We start from the raw sequence: 18,508 nt of genomic DNA, 5'->3' as shown, positions 1-18,508 counted from the left end.
GTTTTAAACAGTTAAAAAATCAGAAACCATTGATTCTTAATTTAATTTTTTATTGTATTTGTTTTTTTTTTTTTCCCAGTTCAAGAACTAAAAGCTCACTGTGGACCAGTAAAACCCACTTCAGACGTGGGGAAGGCACACTTCATCTGTGTAAATGCAACTCTGTGATCAGAAGTCATAAATTATTCTTGTTTTTATGAGTTCCTGTAAAACTTTACAACTTTTCGAAGTTGATTGTCTCATGAAATCCGTCATAAAAAAAACACAGATACGTAATTAATAATAATAATAATAATAAAAAAAAATGGCAGAAGCAAATTGTGAAAAAGTCAAACTCCCAACGTCGGAACAGAATAAAAAAACGTGGTGAGGTCGGAGCAGACCGGAGGGCCGGAGAAGTGGAGTGGTCACAGTTTAGTCCCTGCTTTGCCTGGAAAAGAAGAGGTCAAGGAATGTCCAGGCATCCCTTCGTAACCACTGCCACAGTGCCCTCGAGCAAGGCACTTTTAAAGCAGGCGCTTGTTCCAGTGGAGGCACTCAGCAAGAGCTCTGAGTTCAGTGTCTGAGTGGACAAGGAATAAGAGAAAAAAGTCCATCTCTGTCCCGAGTTTGAAACGCATCAACGGCGTTTTCACGTGTTTTTAAATAACATTAAACTTTTACAGCTGTGCTGAAAATATACATTCTGACATTTAGAGATAGTACTACCTTAAAAATACAAATGTGCAAAAGTTGTAAACAAAAGAGATGGTGTGAGTGGGCCGGAGTGTGTCACAGCCTGGTGGGCTCCTCGTCGCTGTCGCTGCAGTTACCACAGCAGTCCTGCAGGGGGAGGCAGAGCAAACACGTAAACCTCTGATTACCAAAGCCATTAGTTTTATTGATTATATTAATTTCATAAATAAACAAAATCATCAGGGGTTAACGCAATTAAAAACACATTTTCCTGAGCTCTCTTGGTGCAATAACACAAAATCAACTGAGAAAAATAAACTTTAATCATGAAAAGAAACTTTATGATCTTGAAAATGGAATAAAAAAGATTGAATTATGGCCGTTTTAGGCTTCTGTAGTATCTGGTGATGTACATCCTTTTTCCATATCAGATGCAACCATAAAGAATTAAAGCACAAAAAGTCAAATACCAGCGCCACCATCAGGTCAGACTTGAAATGACGCAACTGTGTCGTGTCAAAATGAGGGAATTTAATACGTATTAATACGTTAAATTCCCGATTTCCTCTCTAAATACTGAATAATGAGTCCAAGAGGATATTTAAAGGTTGTACTTAGGAAAATCTGCAACACTCAAGGCCAACAGCTGCAGGAATAGCTGGATCACAACCACGCTTTGCTTTTAAAACACAGAACGGAGGCCGATGCCGACCTGCCTGCCGAAGAGCCGCTGCAGCAGCCCCTGTTTGGGGGGAGGAGATGGCTGGCCTCTCCAGTCTAGGTCAGGAGAAACTGCACCGTCCTGGTGGAAAACATTCAGCTCTGCAAAACACTCCGTCTCAATCATCTGCAGGAGACAAGACATCTGAGAACTTTATTTTGTTTTAATGTTAACCTCAGAAGACACCCTTACGTCTAGTTAGGAAACAAATATCATTCTGATCTAATCTGATCCATTTTAAGATGGTGAACACAGTAAAATCGCCCGAAAAGGCTGAATTATGGATTAACGGATAGTTTTGTTCATGTTGGACGTCAGTTATGTACGTAGTTTGGTTCGCTTTCAAGGGGCTTCGCTATGTTTGATGCAGAAAACATAGAAATACCACCAGAAGTCAAGCGGGGGCAGTGTTGAGTTGTTGATGCACAACTCAGAACCAGAGAAGAAGAGGAACAGGATGAAGACAACAGAGAAAGTTGAGAACAGTAAGCAACTTTGTGGATTTATTCTTCTTCTGGTCTTTTCAGACGCTTGTAAACTACTTTGTAGTCGTGTGCTACCGCTACAAACTGGTGTGGAAATGTGGAAGTGAACGCTGAACTCAGTACTGCATCCTACTCGACGGGCTGACTTGCCAAGCATGGCAACATAAAAGATGCATTTCGCAGAAATGGACCTTAAAGATGCATTCAGTAACTTTCTGACCTTAAAACTCTGCATCCCGGACGTGTTCCTTGACACAGTGACATCTATCAAGTATTTCTAGAGCCGCTGCTGCCCAGCAGCATAACGAGACTGAGAAACCGACACTATACAACGTTTACATCCGGGACGCGACGTGATATTTGGCTTCATGGTGAAATAGGGAACTGGCTGTTCTGGACACACAGCGTCGCTGATTTAGCAAAGAAACAAGAAGTTTAAAAAAGAGAAAGAGACAAAACAAGAGTCATCGTCAGATCGTCTTCTGCTGGCTGGAGAGAGCTAACAGGTCAGGTAGGATGCAAGATGGAGGCTGAGTTAGCCGGCGATTGGGGGAGTGTGGCGGGGAAATGATCTGTAACGTGTCTTTAGGAGGTAAAAATCATAAAAACGTCGATAAAAATCAAATAATCCAATTAAGAAATTTCTCTGGGGTGTGTTTGTGGGCCAGAAATGGTCTGAAAATGAAGAGCTAGACGACACGTCATGGTGGTCACACATCTGGGAGACAGCGGCCACCAGGTATGGACCACCAGGTATGGGCCACTGGGTATGGGCCACCAGGTATGGGCCACTAGGTATGGAACACCAGGTATGGGCCACCAGGTATGGGCCACTAGGTATGGGCCACTAGGTATGGGCCACTAGGTATGGACCACCAGGTATGGGCCACTGGGTATGGGCCACCAGGTATGGGCCACTAGGTATGGACCACCAGGTATGGGCCACCAGGTATGGGCCACTAGGTATGGACCACCAGGTATGGGCCACTAGGTATGGGCCACTAGGTATGGGCCACCAGGTATGGGCCACTAGGTATGGACCACCAGGTATGGGCCACTGGGTATGGGCCACCAGGTATGGGCCACTAGGTATGGACCACCAGGTATGGGCCACCAGGTATGGGCCACTAGGTATGGACCACCAGGTATGGGCCACTAGGTATGGACCACCAGGTATGGGCCACTAGGTATGGGCCACCAGGTATGGACCACCAGGTATGGGCCACTAGGTATGGGCCACTAGGTATGGACCACCAGGTATGGACCACCAGGTATGGGCCACCAGGTATGGGCCACTAGGTATGGGCCACTAGGTATGGACCACCAGGTATGGACCATCAGGTATGGGCCACCAGGTATGGGCCACTAGGTATGGGCCACTAGGTATGGACCATCAGGTATGGACCATCAGGTATGGGCCACCAGGTATGGGCCACCAGGTATGGGCCACTAGGTATGGACCACCGGGTATGGGCCACTGGGTATGGGCCACTGGGTATGGGCCACCAGGTATGGGCCACCAGGTATGGGCCACTAGGTATGGACCACCAGGTATGGGCCACCAGGTATGGGCCACCGGGTATGGGCCACCAGGTATGGGCCACTAGGTATGGGCCACCAGGTATGGGCCACTAGGTATGGGTCACCAGGTATGGGCCGCCAGGTATGGGTCACCAGGTATGGGCCAGATATGGGCCACCAGGTATGGGCCGCCAGGTATGGGCCACCAGATCCGGCCGTTTCTGGGCCAAACACTGCTTGCAAACAGGCAGATGAAATATTTCCCTAAAACAAAGTGACAGAAACAATCATTTACGCCAAACGGTTTCTACAACGGCTCGGTGTATTTCAGGTCATCGGCAGTGAAACCCGAACTGGAAGACCACTGGGACATTTCGCCGGGTTTCAGACGACATGAAAACCAACAGAAAGCTGCAGTTCAGGCATGAGGACCCCTCCCTCTTCACCGCTCTCACCTCATTCTGCCAGGGAATGGGAACGCTGCCCGTGGACACTTTGCTGTAGAAAGACTCGTCTTTCGGCTCCAGCTCGACTCCTTTCACCGTGGAGAACTGCTCGATGTCCAGAACGTCTTTACAGTAGATGGCCTGAGGCTGCGGGGGGGGCAGACACAAGAGAAACCAGTTGGTGTTTGCAGCTTCAGGATACACATTTTATTCTATAAGAAGGACATGAGGTAAACCCCCTCACATTGGGACGGGAGGGGAGGGTTGGCGTATGAACCAGGTCTGAGCTTCAGTGATATTCTGATAAATCAGATGAATAAACTTCCTGAGCCGCAGAGAGATCTGAGACGCTTTTGTGTTTACAAAACCACAAACCAGAAAATCTAATGATTTCACTTCATCATCACACCAGACATACTGACTGTTTGCATGATAAAAACTTGACCAAAACCCTCCGTCTTCCGCCGGTGAACACCTTCTGCACGGCAGTAATTTAAACACACCACATGGTCATAAAAGGTAAATATACAGAAGTTATTGGACCGTTTTTATTTCAGTTTATTTCAGGGTCAAATAAAGACTCCAGAGTTTAAATAACTGAAAATTTGCTGCAGTTTTTCTTTGTTCAGACTTTAAGATAAGACATTTAAGGTGAAAACATGAAGGTCAAAATGTTGCCTCAAAAATTCCTGATAAATTCCTGAAAATTTGTTCTGCTGCTGGTTTGGGTTTTAGCAAATGCGTCTTTTCCGGGGATGTCAGGAAATGTCTCCACATGGAGAACGGTGGCACGTTTTTAAAGTGAAACCTGGCGTGTTTGCAGGAAGAATGGGACAAAATACCACCTGAAACTCTTCATCACTTTTTACCGTCAGGGTTGGAAGATGTTTTAACGGTTGGTTGGAGGGAAAAGACGGATGTAAAGCAACTTTTAAGAAGTCCTGCACACCTGAAATGCAGGAATGGATTTATACTAATACATTTAAACTGAAAGAAAACTAATGAATTCAGAATAAATGTAAGAATCACATGAGCAGCAACACATGCTAAAAACACTATATGGATAAAAATATCCAGAGTTTTTATTAAAAGTCATAAAAATGAGCTGAAATCTGAACATTTTCCAGTCTTTGAAGCAGAAATCAACAGCACACTTACATCAGGAATGAAGGGCGCCTGCAGCATGCCGGCCTCCAGTCGTTTGAAGTTGATGGAGCGAAAGATGCGATGACCTTTGACCTCAGAAGCTCCGCCCCCCTGGCTGCCGAGCCTCTCTGCAGGATCTTTGGCCAGAAGCTAAGGGTTAAAATAGAGAAATGAGGATCTGTGCTGCAGAGATCCACAAACGTCAGGAAGCAACGCAGTTGCAGGAAGCAGTGAACATTTTCCAGCACTACACCTACTGCATGTTACGTTACCCAGCATGCGCTGCACACTGTGGCATAACAAACCAAAAACGATCCACCACGACGTCAGTCCTGCTCTGAAATGGCAGAAAATTCGAATAACCCTCGGCTGCAGCCTGGAGAATGGGGCAGGGCTGGATAGTGGGCGGGGTTGGACGTCAAATGGGTGAGGGTTAGGGTTTAAGTTAGGGTTGCAGTTAATCCAATCAAAATGTTGAGGGGTTGGACGTCCAATGGGCGTGGTTGAATGTCAAATCAGCGGAGTTGGATGTGCAATGTCCGTGGTTGGATGTCAAATGGGCATGTTTGGATGTCAAATCAGTGGAGTTGGACATCCATTGGGCGTGGTTGGATGTCAAATGGGCGAGGGTTAGGGTTCGAGTTAGGGTTGCAGTTAATCCAAGCAAATTGTTGAGCGGGCAGGGTTGGACGTCCAATGGGGATTGTATGTGAAATGGGCGGAGTTGTATGTAAAGTGGGCGGAGTCAGATGGAAAATGGGCGAGGTCAGGTGTCAAACGGGCAGGGTTGGATGTAAAATGGGTGAGGGTTAGGGTTTGAGTTAGGGTTTCGGTTAATCCAATCGAAATGTTGAGGGGGCAAGGTTGGGCGTTCAAAATCCAGCCCCGCCACATTGTCCAGGCTGCAACCAAGACCCTCTAAAAAATTCCCACATTTTGCTGCCTACACATTGTCCCACATTGTCGGCCTCATCGCCTTTTAATTTGAAGAGATGTGAAGCTTCTGTCCAGGCTGGGAGGATTTCTCCTCATTTTACAACTAAAGGCCACGAGGCAAAGGGCAGGACCCCCTGCAAACCACCCAGATCCCACTGCCTGCAACCTTCAGGGGTAAAACATCAACGCTTAGTTACAGGCTTCCCACCAGGACTCGCTCCGATTGGCCAGATTCCTGAAGTTTCACACCTTCCTTTGCAAAAGCTGGAAAAAAAATTCCAGTTTCTGCCTTTTTCCGTCCGTTTAAGCCCTTATCAAGAGTTAAAGCAGGAATGTTGTCAGATTTGAGACAACGGAGGCAGATGAGAGGATTCTAAACGCCAAGATTAGGTAGAAAAGAAGCAGATGGGAGCTGTTTTACAGCTCGTCCGCCGTCCACCCACCATTTTACAGAAGGACTTGGCGTCTTCAGAGAACTTGCTGGAATATTCCTCCTCCACCTCCCTCACCAGCCGCTCCACTTCCTCCCTCTTGATCTTCTTCTTCCTCTGCTGGAAAGGCGACTGGCCCTCGATCATCTCATACAGAAGGCATCCCAGCGCCCACCAGTCGGGGCTGAAGGTGTAGCGTTCGTTTTTTACCACCTCTGGAGCTGCAGAGGTGATGAAAGACCAGAGGAAAAGAATAAAACGATGCGTTTTTCCTCTATCTTTCATCTGACTGGATTTATATGAGAAAGACAACAGTTATATAATGTTGTTACTAACTGTTAATATTTACCAGGATGCAACAAGCCAACCGTTGATGATCCAGCTTGAATCACGTACATTTAAAAATAAATTAATTTTTGTGTTTTTATTATTAGAAAACTGAGCTGCACCATAGTTAAAACCTGGCAAGTTAAGGGTTAAAAATTATTTTAAAATGTCTTAGTTTGATATATATAATCAACACTGATGCTGGTTTCAAGAATAAAAAAAAGAAAAACCTAATTGTCTTATGACTTATGATCTATGTGGACATGTTTGTGCTTAGTGTACAGATGAAGTTTTTAAAGGGAAGATTAAGAGTTAAAGTGGAACTATTATGTTCTTTTCAGGCTAATTTATTTTTATTTCTGAGACCAGAAGGGCTGGGATTGATGGAGTTATTGTCACAAATGGCTTTATTTACTTCAGACCGACCCTCTCCGTAGGCTGTCAGATCAGCCTGCGGGCAAAACAAGTGGATTGAGACTCTTCCGCATTAAGCCCCGCCTCCCGCCACTGCACTACATCAGGAGCGCGCACCGCACCTGCTTTCACCGTCATTGTAACATCTCATAAACAGAAGGATTAGGCTCATATGAACTCAATAAAAAAAAACAAAATACAATGTCAACACATAGCATACAGCCCTACATGTTGGAACCTGAATCAGAGCCTGAAAACGAAGTGGAAAACAGCAACCCACAGCAACGAATGCAGCAGGATGTCTCTCTTTGGTAAACTCACCAGCCATCGTTGGAAATAACTTTATCCCACGTTTTCCACCCGCCTGATGTATTTGTACATGCCCTTGTTAACCAGTAGAAGGTAACCAATCACCGAACCTTATCCCCCGGGACGTCACAAGGATTTCCAAGTAGAAAAAACTCTCTAAAACGACACGTTTTTCATCACCATGGAAACCGAACGGAGAGCGTGCTGGAACTCAAACTCAAACTCAAACATGTGTTTAGGTGATAAAAAACGGTGCCGTTATACATTAAAACTAGCATGTTTTATATTGCAACTTTTCTAAAAAATTTTATGTTTCAATAAACAAATTGGGCATTACAGGACAGAGCCAAAGTGCCGTAATTTAGGTAATTTTTTCATATATCCCCATTCCCACCAGAGGTGGCGCTGCACTAGTATTTAGCAGAAGAGAGGACAAGATAGGCGTGAAGAAGAAAACTCTGTTTCCTCCACCTGCCAGTTAAACATGGAGACAAAACTGTCTCTTTTGGGTTTTTATTGTGTCTTATGCAAATATACTGCAGAAATCCACTGCAACAATGGACGCAGTATGAACACCAGACGAGGCAGAGGACCCTTAACGCCATCGCTATGGATTTACCCACAATGCAACGCTACGCCACATGCAGAATCAGAATTAGTTTGGTGCGTTCACTCGGACTCGGACTCGGATTTGAATCAGAAAAGGTGATCTGAATGTGACCTTAAACGCTTCTAGAAAAAGTCTCAGCACTGGAAGAATCAAGATTGAAAGTTTATTTGTATTTTATTGACAGATTTGAGTTTAAGATTTTTCGAGGGATTTTTTTTAGATCTTTTTATCACTTTGCAAATTATAAAATACTACTTAGAGTCAGAAAAACATTTTAACAATGTTTTTGGAGTTAATTATTTTATAAATCTGGAATGAAAAAACAAAAAAGCAGTTTGTAAAACTCTTCAGAATACAGCAAAAAGTTAAACTGGAAGGTTTTGTAAATGTAAATTCTAATAAAGTGGCCAGAACATTGAAAAAAAAAACTAAAAAAAAAAAAAAAGATTTTTGTTGCACTACTTGCAGACACCAGATCTGCAGTGAAACTTAAATTTATGTTGATTTCTGCTGCAAAGACTGAAAAAATGTACAGATTTCAGCTCATCTTGCTTTTTATGAGTTTTAATAAAAAACTATTCATATTGTGCATCTTTTTCTAATTGTTTGTTTTAAACTGGGTTTCATGTCTTGTATCTCCCACCTTATTATTGACTCAGCTGTAAAAACATCATGAAAATATGAAGAAAAAAGGAAAATAAAAGCATGAAAACGTCAGATTTCCTGTGATATGCAGTACAGTTTCTTACCCATGTATCCAACTGTTCCCACCCGACCCTTGATGGTCTGATCCTCCGGGACGTGGACAGCCAGACCCAGGTCTGATATCCTGATGTGACCTGAAGACAGCAGAAGATGCAAATCAGGTTACCTGAACGTTTTATTTCCTCTTTATAAACTCCTTTAAATCGGCTGCTGGTGGCAGACGAGATCACTGCTGGAGTTATTGCGCCCTCTTCTGCCTGGCATCAGAATAACACATATTTAATTCACTTTCCATCTCCATCTCAGACAATTTGCTTGAATTTCAATTTAAAGAAATGAAAAAATCATGTAAAATTGTAAAACAAATAGATTTTTAGGGGGTTTTTTTTCTTTGGAAAGTGAGGATCCTGCTTGTTTTGGTTTTTCCAGAGAAATCTGAGTCCATTCAGCTGATCTTTCTCTTCGTTAGAAAGTGGGTTCACATGCCAGTTTTTAACGGTATCGACTGAAAATAGTCCGTATTTGTCTTCTTTGTGTACTCCAGTTCCTGGTCTTGTATCTGGAACTGTAGCGTGACAATGGTTTTTCTGGTCTTTATGAGTCCACAGGAGGACCAGGAGTATAGTTTCCTGTAGGTTCCTGAGGGTTTGAGGGTCTTTTCCACGCTGAGGTTTCCTCAGATTCCCAGAAACTTCTCTCAATATTCTGTTCTGCAGATGCTGAAAGTCCAAAATTCTTCACCATCTGTCACTAAGACAGATATTTGTTGCTGATTCTCTGATGGAATTTTGTGTGATGAGCCGTGACTTGTCTTTGGGGGAAAAAACACCACACCTTTGGCGAATGCTGCTTTTATACCCAACGTTGGCACTCACACCGGTTAATCTGCTGATGTTTGTCAAAGTTTACGTAAATTCCACAAAGCCGCTCAGTTGGAACACTGAAAATGTTAAAGTAATTCTATATTAGAATAAATGACTTGAGCACATTAGGATTTTGAGCCCAGTTCTCTTTTCGCGGTTTGCTGGAGTGTTATCAGACGTCTGACTAATTCCTACCACTGCATACTCACCGTGGTCATCCAGCAGGATGTTTTCTGGCTTTAGGTCCCTGTGGGTCATGAAGAAAGGATAAAGAATGAGAGCCAAGTCGAACGCCACTGAGACAAACTCACCTGTGCGCTGACAGCTCACCTGTACACAATACGTTCTCGGTGCAGGTCTTCCAGACCGCAGCAGATCTCTGCAGCGTAGAAGACGGCTCTCCTCTCGTCAAAACCCGCCTCGCCCATGTGATATATGTGAAACTTCAGGTCTCCGCCGTTCATGAGGGTCAGCACGAGACACAGAGCGTCCTTCGTCTCGTAGGCGTATGCTAAACTCACCTGGACACAGCAGCAGTGTTTTATTGATCAAGATCAGCTGATAAACCTCAACTAAAGAACTTCTAAGTTCATAAGAAGATTCAGGATTTGTTCTGCAAGTCTGAAACTAAGTTAACTTCTGTTGATGCTGCAGCCAACGAACGGCCATCTAAAGGAAATAAGATGAATAAGAACATAGAATTGTGTTTTTTACTAATTATTGTAGGAGTTAAATGTTGCATACATCACATCTGATTGGCTCGGACTGCAGATTCAGTGGTGAATTTGAGATGTTTAACCATAAAAATGTTTTATTTCAAGGGGAAATAAGCAATTAAATGTTCAAAATGTTGACATTAAATGACAAACCTGGTCATGAAATGAAAATAATCCATGAAAAACATAACTAAAATCACATGTGCACTGCAACATTTCATTAAATTGTCTGGGTTCTTTTAAAAACTAAAGGGTGCAAAACACCACAAGCTCACCTGCGAAACATTAGACACGTTTCTGACAATAAACTAATGAAACATTTCTTTGCATTTGGTGCTGATGGTGGCATTTTTTTTTTAGCTGGAATCAGCAGCAGATTTTGTATCAACAGATGAAGAAGCTAAATCAGACCAAACAAGGTCATTGTTTAAGTTAAAAATATTTATTTTACAGATTTATGGGAGATTCTGTCACCCTAAAATTCACATAAAACGCTCCAGGAGACAGCGTTACTGATCTCAGAGTTTACCATAACCGCTAACAGTTGTCTGTTTCTCGTGGATAGCGTTATCAGCAGGTTATAATTGCTTCTGGTAAATCCAGTTTTATACCAATCAGTACTTATGACTTCCAGACACATTTTGCAACAAACAATATCAATGTTAAATTTTAAATTAGCTAGAACCTCTGTAGCACAATTACTATGCTCTCTAAGAAAAAGAGCTAGCTTTATAGCTAATGCTACAAAGCTGGAAGACTACTAAAGCAAAATAGCTAAAATAATTAATGTTTCTAATTGTTACAAAGTTAAACAGTTATTGATGTGATTCAGCCCACAGAAATATGCTAACTGTTTAGTTGTAGAAACAGCTGACCGTTATCCAAAGTTAATAAAGTAATAATTTACGACACAGCTAACTGTGCAGCTAAAAGCTAAAGCTATAAAAGCTAGCTGTAGAACATGAAGTTGATGTCATACTGAGCTTTTGCTTGCTTTCAGGCCAGTATTTTAGCCTGTTTTAGAGCAAAACAAACTTAATCACAAATATGACTAACGTAGTGTCGTAGCCCTGAAAAAACCTTTTAATTCACAGCTAACATAAAAAAGCTAATAACACAACCTGACAACTAAACCAACCACTAACTTAATAGATAGTTAAAACTACATAAACTGAATTATAATAATTATCTTTGTCAAGAGGAACTCATTAGAGCTAAGGTGAACATGATTAGTATTAACAAAACATAAATTAAGATTTTTTATGTTTGCACGTTTCAATAGGATTTTGCTTCATAGTTCTTGTCTAATTATTTTGTACAGTAAAGTATCCAGCTGAATAAGTTTGAGTTCCTCCTGGAAAAACCTCTAAAAAGTTCAATTGTATGAAATTACAGACAGGCCAATAAATGCTATGTAAAATGTTTAATTGATTAGATGAATGGAGAACAGGTCAGAAACATGACCGGGTATTAAAGGAGCATTTCAAAGAGGTAGAGCCTCTCAGATGTAAAGATGGGCAGAGCTTCACCAGTCTGAGACAAAATGAGGCTAAAAAGTTTCAGAAAAATGTTTCACATGAAATTCTGAAACCTTCAAGGATCCCAGTAAGAATCAGGAGGAATCTCTGTATGCTGGGGATAGGTCTGAGAGACAAATTGAATGCTGATCTTATGCGTTAAAAGCAGACATGATTCACAGTTCACCCTGAAATTCACACATGCAGGTTAATTTTCTAAAATGAAAATGTGAATTTCTTTCAAGGAAAGCATGGACGGCTTGGAAAGGGAGCATCCAGCTTGGCTTTACAGATTTCAGTAAGACGACATTAAACCACATCCTGCGTCCACCAGGAGACGAGTCCTGCTGCCGAACTGGCCTGCAGACGTGTCAAAGCTTTCTGCGTTAGCAGCGCTCTGCCTTCGTGGGGCAGCAGATACCTACGTAAATAACAGAGAAGCTCCGGATACTTACAACAAATCTGCTGTTGACTTTCTCCAGGATCTGTTTCTCATTCAGGGCCATGGACTCGCCCTTCCTTTTCTTTATCCTCTTCTTCTCCAGCTTTTTGCAGGCGTACATTTTCCCCGTGGCTCGTACCTGACATGCACACACCTGCAGAACACGCATGCAGAAATGAAACAGAAAACCAGTTCAGGATTTGTGTGTTTTCAGAGTAAATGCATAAATGAAAATGAAGCCCTCATAAAAAGTAAAATAAAAACTCATAACTGAGTCAAAAGGATTTGTTGAGTTGATATTGACAAGAAATTACAGACATGATTGAGATAAAGAGAACAAATAGTTGTTTTTGTTTGATGTTACATTTTATTTTAATTTTTCCTTCATTGAGTTTTTAAAATAATTATAAATTCCGATATTAAGCGATGAAAACAGTATTTTTCTGCATCATTACTCCATCATTGATTATTGTAAACTTATAGATTATACAGGATAATATGGATAAAATTATCATTACAATACTGGCGGTATATTATTATTATTATTATTAGTAGTAGTAGTAGTAGTAGTAGTAGTAGTAGTATTTTTATTATTATTGTTGCCCTGTTATTAGCATGACTACACAGGTCCATGGCAAAGCATAGTCTATCAGGGAGATATTGATTGGTATTTACTGAATATCATTCACACTATTGTTTTATGATAAGACATGGAATGCATTGTATTGATTATGACTAAAGATTTATTAGAGGATTTTATAACTTTATCATCAATCAACTCATTTTCAATTTTTTCTGTTTTCTTTGATTTTATTTTTGTTTTATTTTAATATTTGTCATTATGTTCAAGTAAATTTGATTTTTTTTCCCCTAAATTTATTAAATTTAATTGTTTTTGTGAATAAATTTTATATTATTTGAAATTTATTTTTTTAATTTCTTAAAATTAATAAGTTATTTAAATAACGTATTTATGTCCCTTTTATAATTTATTATTTTTTTATTTTTTTCCACTTTTATTCAGTCTTGTGTGTTAAGATTTGTATTAACTATTCATTCTTTATTTCTATGCTAATTTGTTTAATAAATGCACTCAATTTCATTCTTTTTTTTTGCTTGTTTAATTTTTTTTTATATAATTGTAAATTAATTCAGATAGAAATGGTAAGACTATAAAGCATTAAAACATTTTACCTAATTATTTGATCACTTTAATTACTTTTATTTACTCTTGTGTAATAATTTTCAAATAGTCTATATAATTTATTTCTATAAATTATTATTATTTTGTCTAATATTTAATTGCATTTGTTTTTATTTCATTATTTCTCTTTTTTCATTTTTTTCCTGCATTAATTCTGTTTATATAATAGTAAATAAATTCAGGTAAATAATGTGTAAAAAAAAATTATATTTATATAAATTTATAAAGAAGTTTATATATATTTATTACTTCCTGATTTTAATATTTTATTGTAAACTCTGAGCCTATTTAAGGATTTCAGTGGTAATAAATCCTAACAATGAATATGTTTAGAAACTTTTACACATTGATACATGTCATTCTTTTGTTTCTGTTTAACATATAAATAAAAGAAAAGAACAATGCGCCTGTTCTGCAGCATGATGGCCAACATGAGCCAAACCAACAACAGCAACCTGGAGTCCAACTTCTCTTCATGCCCCTCATTATCTCATGACCCCACGCTCGTACCTTTAATCATTTATCACCATAACACCAGTATGGAATCAAAAGACTCAGCTTAATACACAAATATGTCGCACAGAGACGCCATTCAGCGGCGTGTAATGGGATTAAGACGTCATGGATGAAGGTCGTCTTGTCAGCGTCCAGAGAGAAGATTGAGTTAAAACCCTGCAGCTCTGCTCGCTTCCAGCATGTTTAGCCGGAAGCTTTCGGGTCTTAGAGCGGGTCAAACTGCATCCGTTTACACAATACTGTTATTTTTAATAAAGTTTTTAGATGTTTCGTGAGGATTAAACACAAACACATTCATGGATGATTAAAGGTCAAAGTTTCGTCTCTAAAAGGCCATAAGGTCATGAAAGCATGCTGGCTGACCTTATGCTTTCAGGACAGCCTCAGTTGTCAGATTATTTACATATTTACCCTTTTTCCCTCATTTACGCTCCTTTTTACCTACTTTCCCCACAAATCCAACTCCAACCTGCTGCTTTCTGGAGACAATCTACATTAATTTAATTGTTTTCAGCAGATTAGCGAAAGAAAATACAGAAAAATGTTTAATAATTTAAGTTCAGGAGGAGAAGCTGGATGTACTTACCTCTCCAAAGCCTCCTTTTCCTAAAACTCTGTACTGTCTGAATGTGTTCTTCATCACCGGCTGCCTGTTGGACAGAAAGAGCAACTTTATTTACAACTGTAGTGTAAACAGTTCTCAGTGTTGGGAGGCTAACAGCTAGCTACCGTTACTGTTTGTTTCTAAATGACGACGATGCCAGCAAACAGTTGAGATCTTATCCGTGGTCATGTCAGACGTCGATTTTCCAAAATCCTGCTTTACAAAACTCCGAACTGCCAACTGACGGAGATTTCGCTCCAATATTTAGCTTTCTACGATGTTTACTATGACGGAAAATGTTCATGTAATGTAGAATTCTGCGCAGATTGATACAAGTATTGGTAAGATCAATACCAGTGTAATGACTTTTTTTTTTATTCAGCAGGCTTTAGGGAAAACACGTGAATGAAAACCAACCAGCTGTGTTTTGCTTTTACTTTCCCAAATAATTGCGTGATAAAATAGAAAAGCAGTTTTTTTTTTATTATTTTGTCTCCATTAATTTGTCCAAATATCCGACCAACTTCATCACAGTCGCAGTTTACACTGAGAGAAAAGTACGATTTTCTTGTTCTCTTGCTTTTTAACAGCAACAACGTGCTGCTAACACAGCTGAGAGGCTTCCAGGTATCTGGTTCGATGGCAGGAACACATTCATCCCGTCGTTCGGGGTCAGCAAGAGGTCTGGAAAATGAAATCCCATCACACAAGGTGAGTTATGGAAGCTGAGCTGGAAACAGCACGCTTGCTTTGCTGATCTTTTTGCTTCCCATCGGCGTTCTAATTCAGTCTCTCAGTGGAACGCAGTGATGTTATTCATGAACAAAACAGTTCTGAAGAGCTGATTCTTTGAACTGAATCAAAATAACCAGCTCTTTTTTTTTCCCATTGCTGATTCGCTCTTACAGCATTTAGCAGTGAAGTGTCGTTCAAGAACGAATCGGCTCTGAGAGCTGATTCTTTGTAGTGAATAGGAAAATCTGTCTTTCAGTTTGTTTGTTTGATTCTTCGCTCTCCTTGCTATAAGAAGTGATGTGTCGTTCATGAATCAGTTGGTTCTCAGAGCTGATTCTGTGTAATGAACAAGAACAACTAATTCCTGTCTAAGAGAACCAAATCTTTAGAAGAGACTATTTTGATGGACATACCCTGTGTTCAATTCCCATGGGAATTATTAAAGAAGGAAGGGTCTCTTTAAAGGCAGGAGCTGTAGTGATACAGACCAGCTACAAAGGGAGAACTGGAAGAAGAAATTAGCAAATTTTGGGTTTCATAATGTTCAGATTTTGGTTTTTATTTACTTGTTGTGGTTCTGCGTTCAGTTGTTCACGGTATGCTTTGATTAAAATAATAATTTTCTAGTGAAAAATGTACAAAAATAAGAGCTTGATTAAAAAAGATAAAGATCTGTTTACCAAAAATAAACCACACAAAACCACTAAATTAGACTAAAATAGAAGTTCTGAGTGAAACTGAATGAAAACCATTTGGGAGTCGAAAGAGTCGATTCTTCTAAGTAAGCTGAGTCAAAAGAGTTGAATCTTTGAAAAGAGCTGAACTTCCCATCACGACTAGCGTAAACGTGAAATACACCAGATTAACGGGCTCAACAACGTGCCACATATAGATTTTTTAGGCAAAAGAACACTAAATTTACAGATTTATATAAAGATAGAAGGTGCATATTATCACACAGATATATTATCACACTCCAGCTTTGACACCACCGTCGTCCTCATGGATTCATCAGGATCCCAGATAGAGCTGGTAATGAACACCCCCTCCCTCTGGGATTGTTCTGTGAATTTAACGGACCCTGGGGCATGCACTCATTAAATATGACAAGGTATTTACAGTTTCATGCGCCCAATGACTTGTTTTCAACATCAGGAACGTTCCAGAAATCACCTCTCAGGCGTCATTTCTCTCCGCTTTCTGAGGCCGACTAAGATGGAAATGACGGAGTAAGCGTTCACAATAACAGCAGAGACTTGTCTGATCCTGCTGGAGACACTGACGACAGATTAAATCAGCAAAACAATGAAATTCAAAGCCTCCGGAGGCCCCGTCCTCTTCCTCAGCCTTCTTCAGTCAGCTCATTACCGTACGTCTGTGAATGCGGGATCTTAAAAGCTGAGTAATGTTTTATTATTCCTGGCGCTGGCCTTCTACACATGACTCTCCTCTGGCATTACTTGAAACTTATAAAAAGGGTCTATTTGTCTTTTAAATCTGACTCCTGGCGTTGCTTTGTGTCCCCCATCACTCTCATTTACCGTGTCTGATGAACCAAAAGGCAGTTACTTCACGGACTTTGGCTGCATGTGTGCTGCCGTCAGCCATGTTCCAGATCCAATCAGCATTTAGATTTCAGGAGAAAAATGTCACTTCAACCAAAAAGAATGGATCATTGTGCAGAACTTGACAAGATGGGGGATCAGTTTCATTATCAGGTGTGCTGAAGCAGAAAACATGTAAAAGTTTCAAAGAAAGAATTTCTGCCACTTTGGTTTTTTATTCATAAATATTCTGTTGCAGTGTGTTGTTGAATTGTTGTTAAAATATAAAAAATAAAAAAATAAAAAAATTTAAAATAAAATAAAATAAAATAAAATAAATTGGGGCCCTGTGATGGACTGGCGAGCTGTCCAGGGTGTACCCTGCCTTTTACCCAGAGACTGCTGGGATAGGCTCCAACTTCCCCGCGACCCTTCATCGGACTAAGCGGTTAGGATAATGAATGAATTAAATGAATGTTTCTATGAGTAAATATGTGTCACGTCACGAAAGTGTAAATAATATACAGCTGGACAGTATATATTAACCCATGAACTAGCTACCTATTTAATAATGACAACACTTCATCGGACTAAGCGGTTAGGATGATGAATGAATGAATTAATTAATTCATTAAATTGGAAATTAAAGTGTTTCAGATAAATGTGTCTTTTTTCCTGCAGTAACTTTAAGACAACAGACATTGATTTTGTTTATATGCAAACCAAATATCTGATAATAATCAGATTTCTGGAGTTATCAGATAATTCAAGTTGCCATTTGGACCCATTAATCTGATTTTTTATATTCAGATAACTTCCATCATCTGATTGAGGATATCAGATTACTTACTCACGATTACATTTCTTCATGGATGTAGACACGTATCCATCCATCCATCCATCCATGGATGTAGACACGTATCCATCCATCCATCCATCCATGGATGTAGACACGTATCCATCCATCCATCCATCCATGGATGTAGACACGTAAATCTGATATTATTTAATGTTTTTACATTTGAGCATGTGTAAAATAATTATGTTCTTCCATCTTTTTGACGCCATCCAACAAAAATGCAGAAGTGACGGCGTTGCGATGTGATGAGAACACACACAAGAAAAAGCATGATTCAAATTTAGTCTATTTCACATATTTGGCGCCATGTTCAACAAATACCAGATGTTTGAAAAAATAACAGGAAGTTACGTCACTAACTCGTACGTACTTCGAAAGAAATTTGATAATAGACTAAAACGTAGCAAAAGACTGAAGTATGTGAAAATGCGTAAAGTAAGATAATAACTGCAACAATCACATATTATTACAGTCATCAGATTACTCCCAGTTATCAGACCATAATGGTTACGTAAACGGGCTCGGATTCCAGAAATCTCTGAATAACAGGAATATTACCCGGAAAGTCCTGAGGTGCTCAGGTTAACGCGATTTGAAGGATTTAGTGAAGTTCGCAGCAGCTTCTAGAGTTTGTGATCAAATTTTTGTGAAATTTAGACAACAGACGAAATTCCGTACTTTATTTCATCGTGGCAAACTTAGCGGCCGATCCAAACCTACAGCTCAGCGACGTTTTTTTTCCATGTATTTTTATGAATTCAAAGGAAAATTTTTGTGGAAAT

At 40.1% G+C, this 18,508-nt stretch overlaps 1 protein-coding gene across 1 annotated transcript in view; it reads right to left on the bottom strand.

Moving 5' to 3' along the window:
* Positions 1–201: 201 nt before the first annotated feature.
* grk6 (G protein-coupled receptor kinase 6) overlaps positions 202–18,508 on the bottom strand; it is a gene marked incomplete at its 5' end in the record, with an annotated part of 94,684 nt that continues 76,377 nt past the window's right edge. Inside the window, 10 exons of the mRNA XM_079247110.1 lie at positions 202–822; positions 1,388–1,522; positions 3,858–3,995; positions 5,007–5,144; positions 6,374–6,582; positions 8,771–8,860; positions 9,799–9,836; positions 9,920–10,110; positions 12,278–12,418; positions 14,571–14,634. Of these exons, the coding sequence (XP_079103236.1) occupies positions 772–822; positions 1,388–1,522; positions 3,858–3,995; positions 5,007–5,144; positions 6,374–6,582; positions 8,771–8,860; positions 9,799–9,836; positions 9,920–10,110; positions 12,278–12,418; positions 14,571–14,634 (1,195 nt within the window). The 3' untranslated portion in view covers positions 202–771. The remainder of the gene's footprint in view (positions 823–1,387; positions 1,523–3,857; positions 3,996–5,006; positions 5,145–6,373; positions 6,583–8,770; positions 8,861–9,798; positions 9,837–9,919; positions 10,111–12,277; positions 12,419–14,570; positions 14,635–18,508) is intronic.

This window comes from Telmatherina bonti (genome assembly GCF_933228915.1).
Source record: "Telmatherina bonti genome assembly, chromosome: 10".
Classification (NCBI taxonomy): Eukaryota; Metazoa; Chordata; class Actinopteri; order Atheriniformes; family Telmatherinidae; genus Telmatherina; species Telmatherina bonti.
This window is presented reverse-complemented; position numbering and strand designations above follow the sequence as displayed.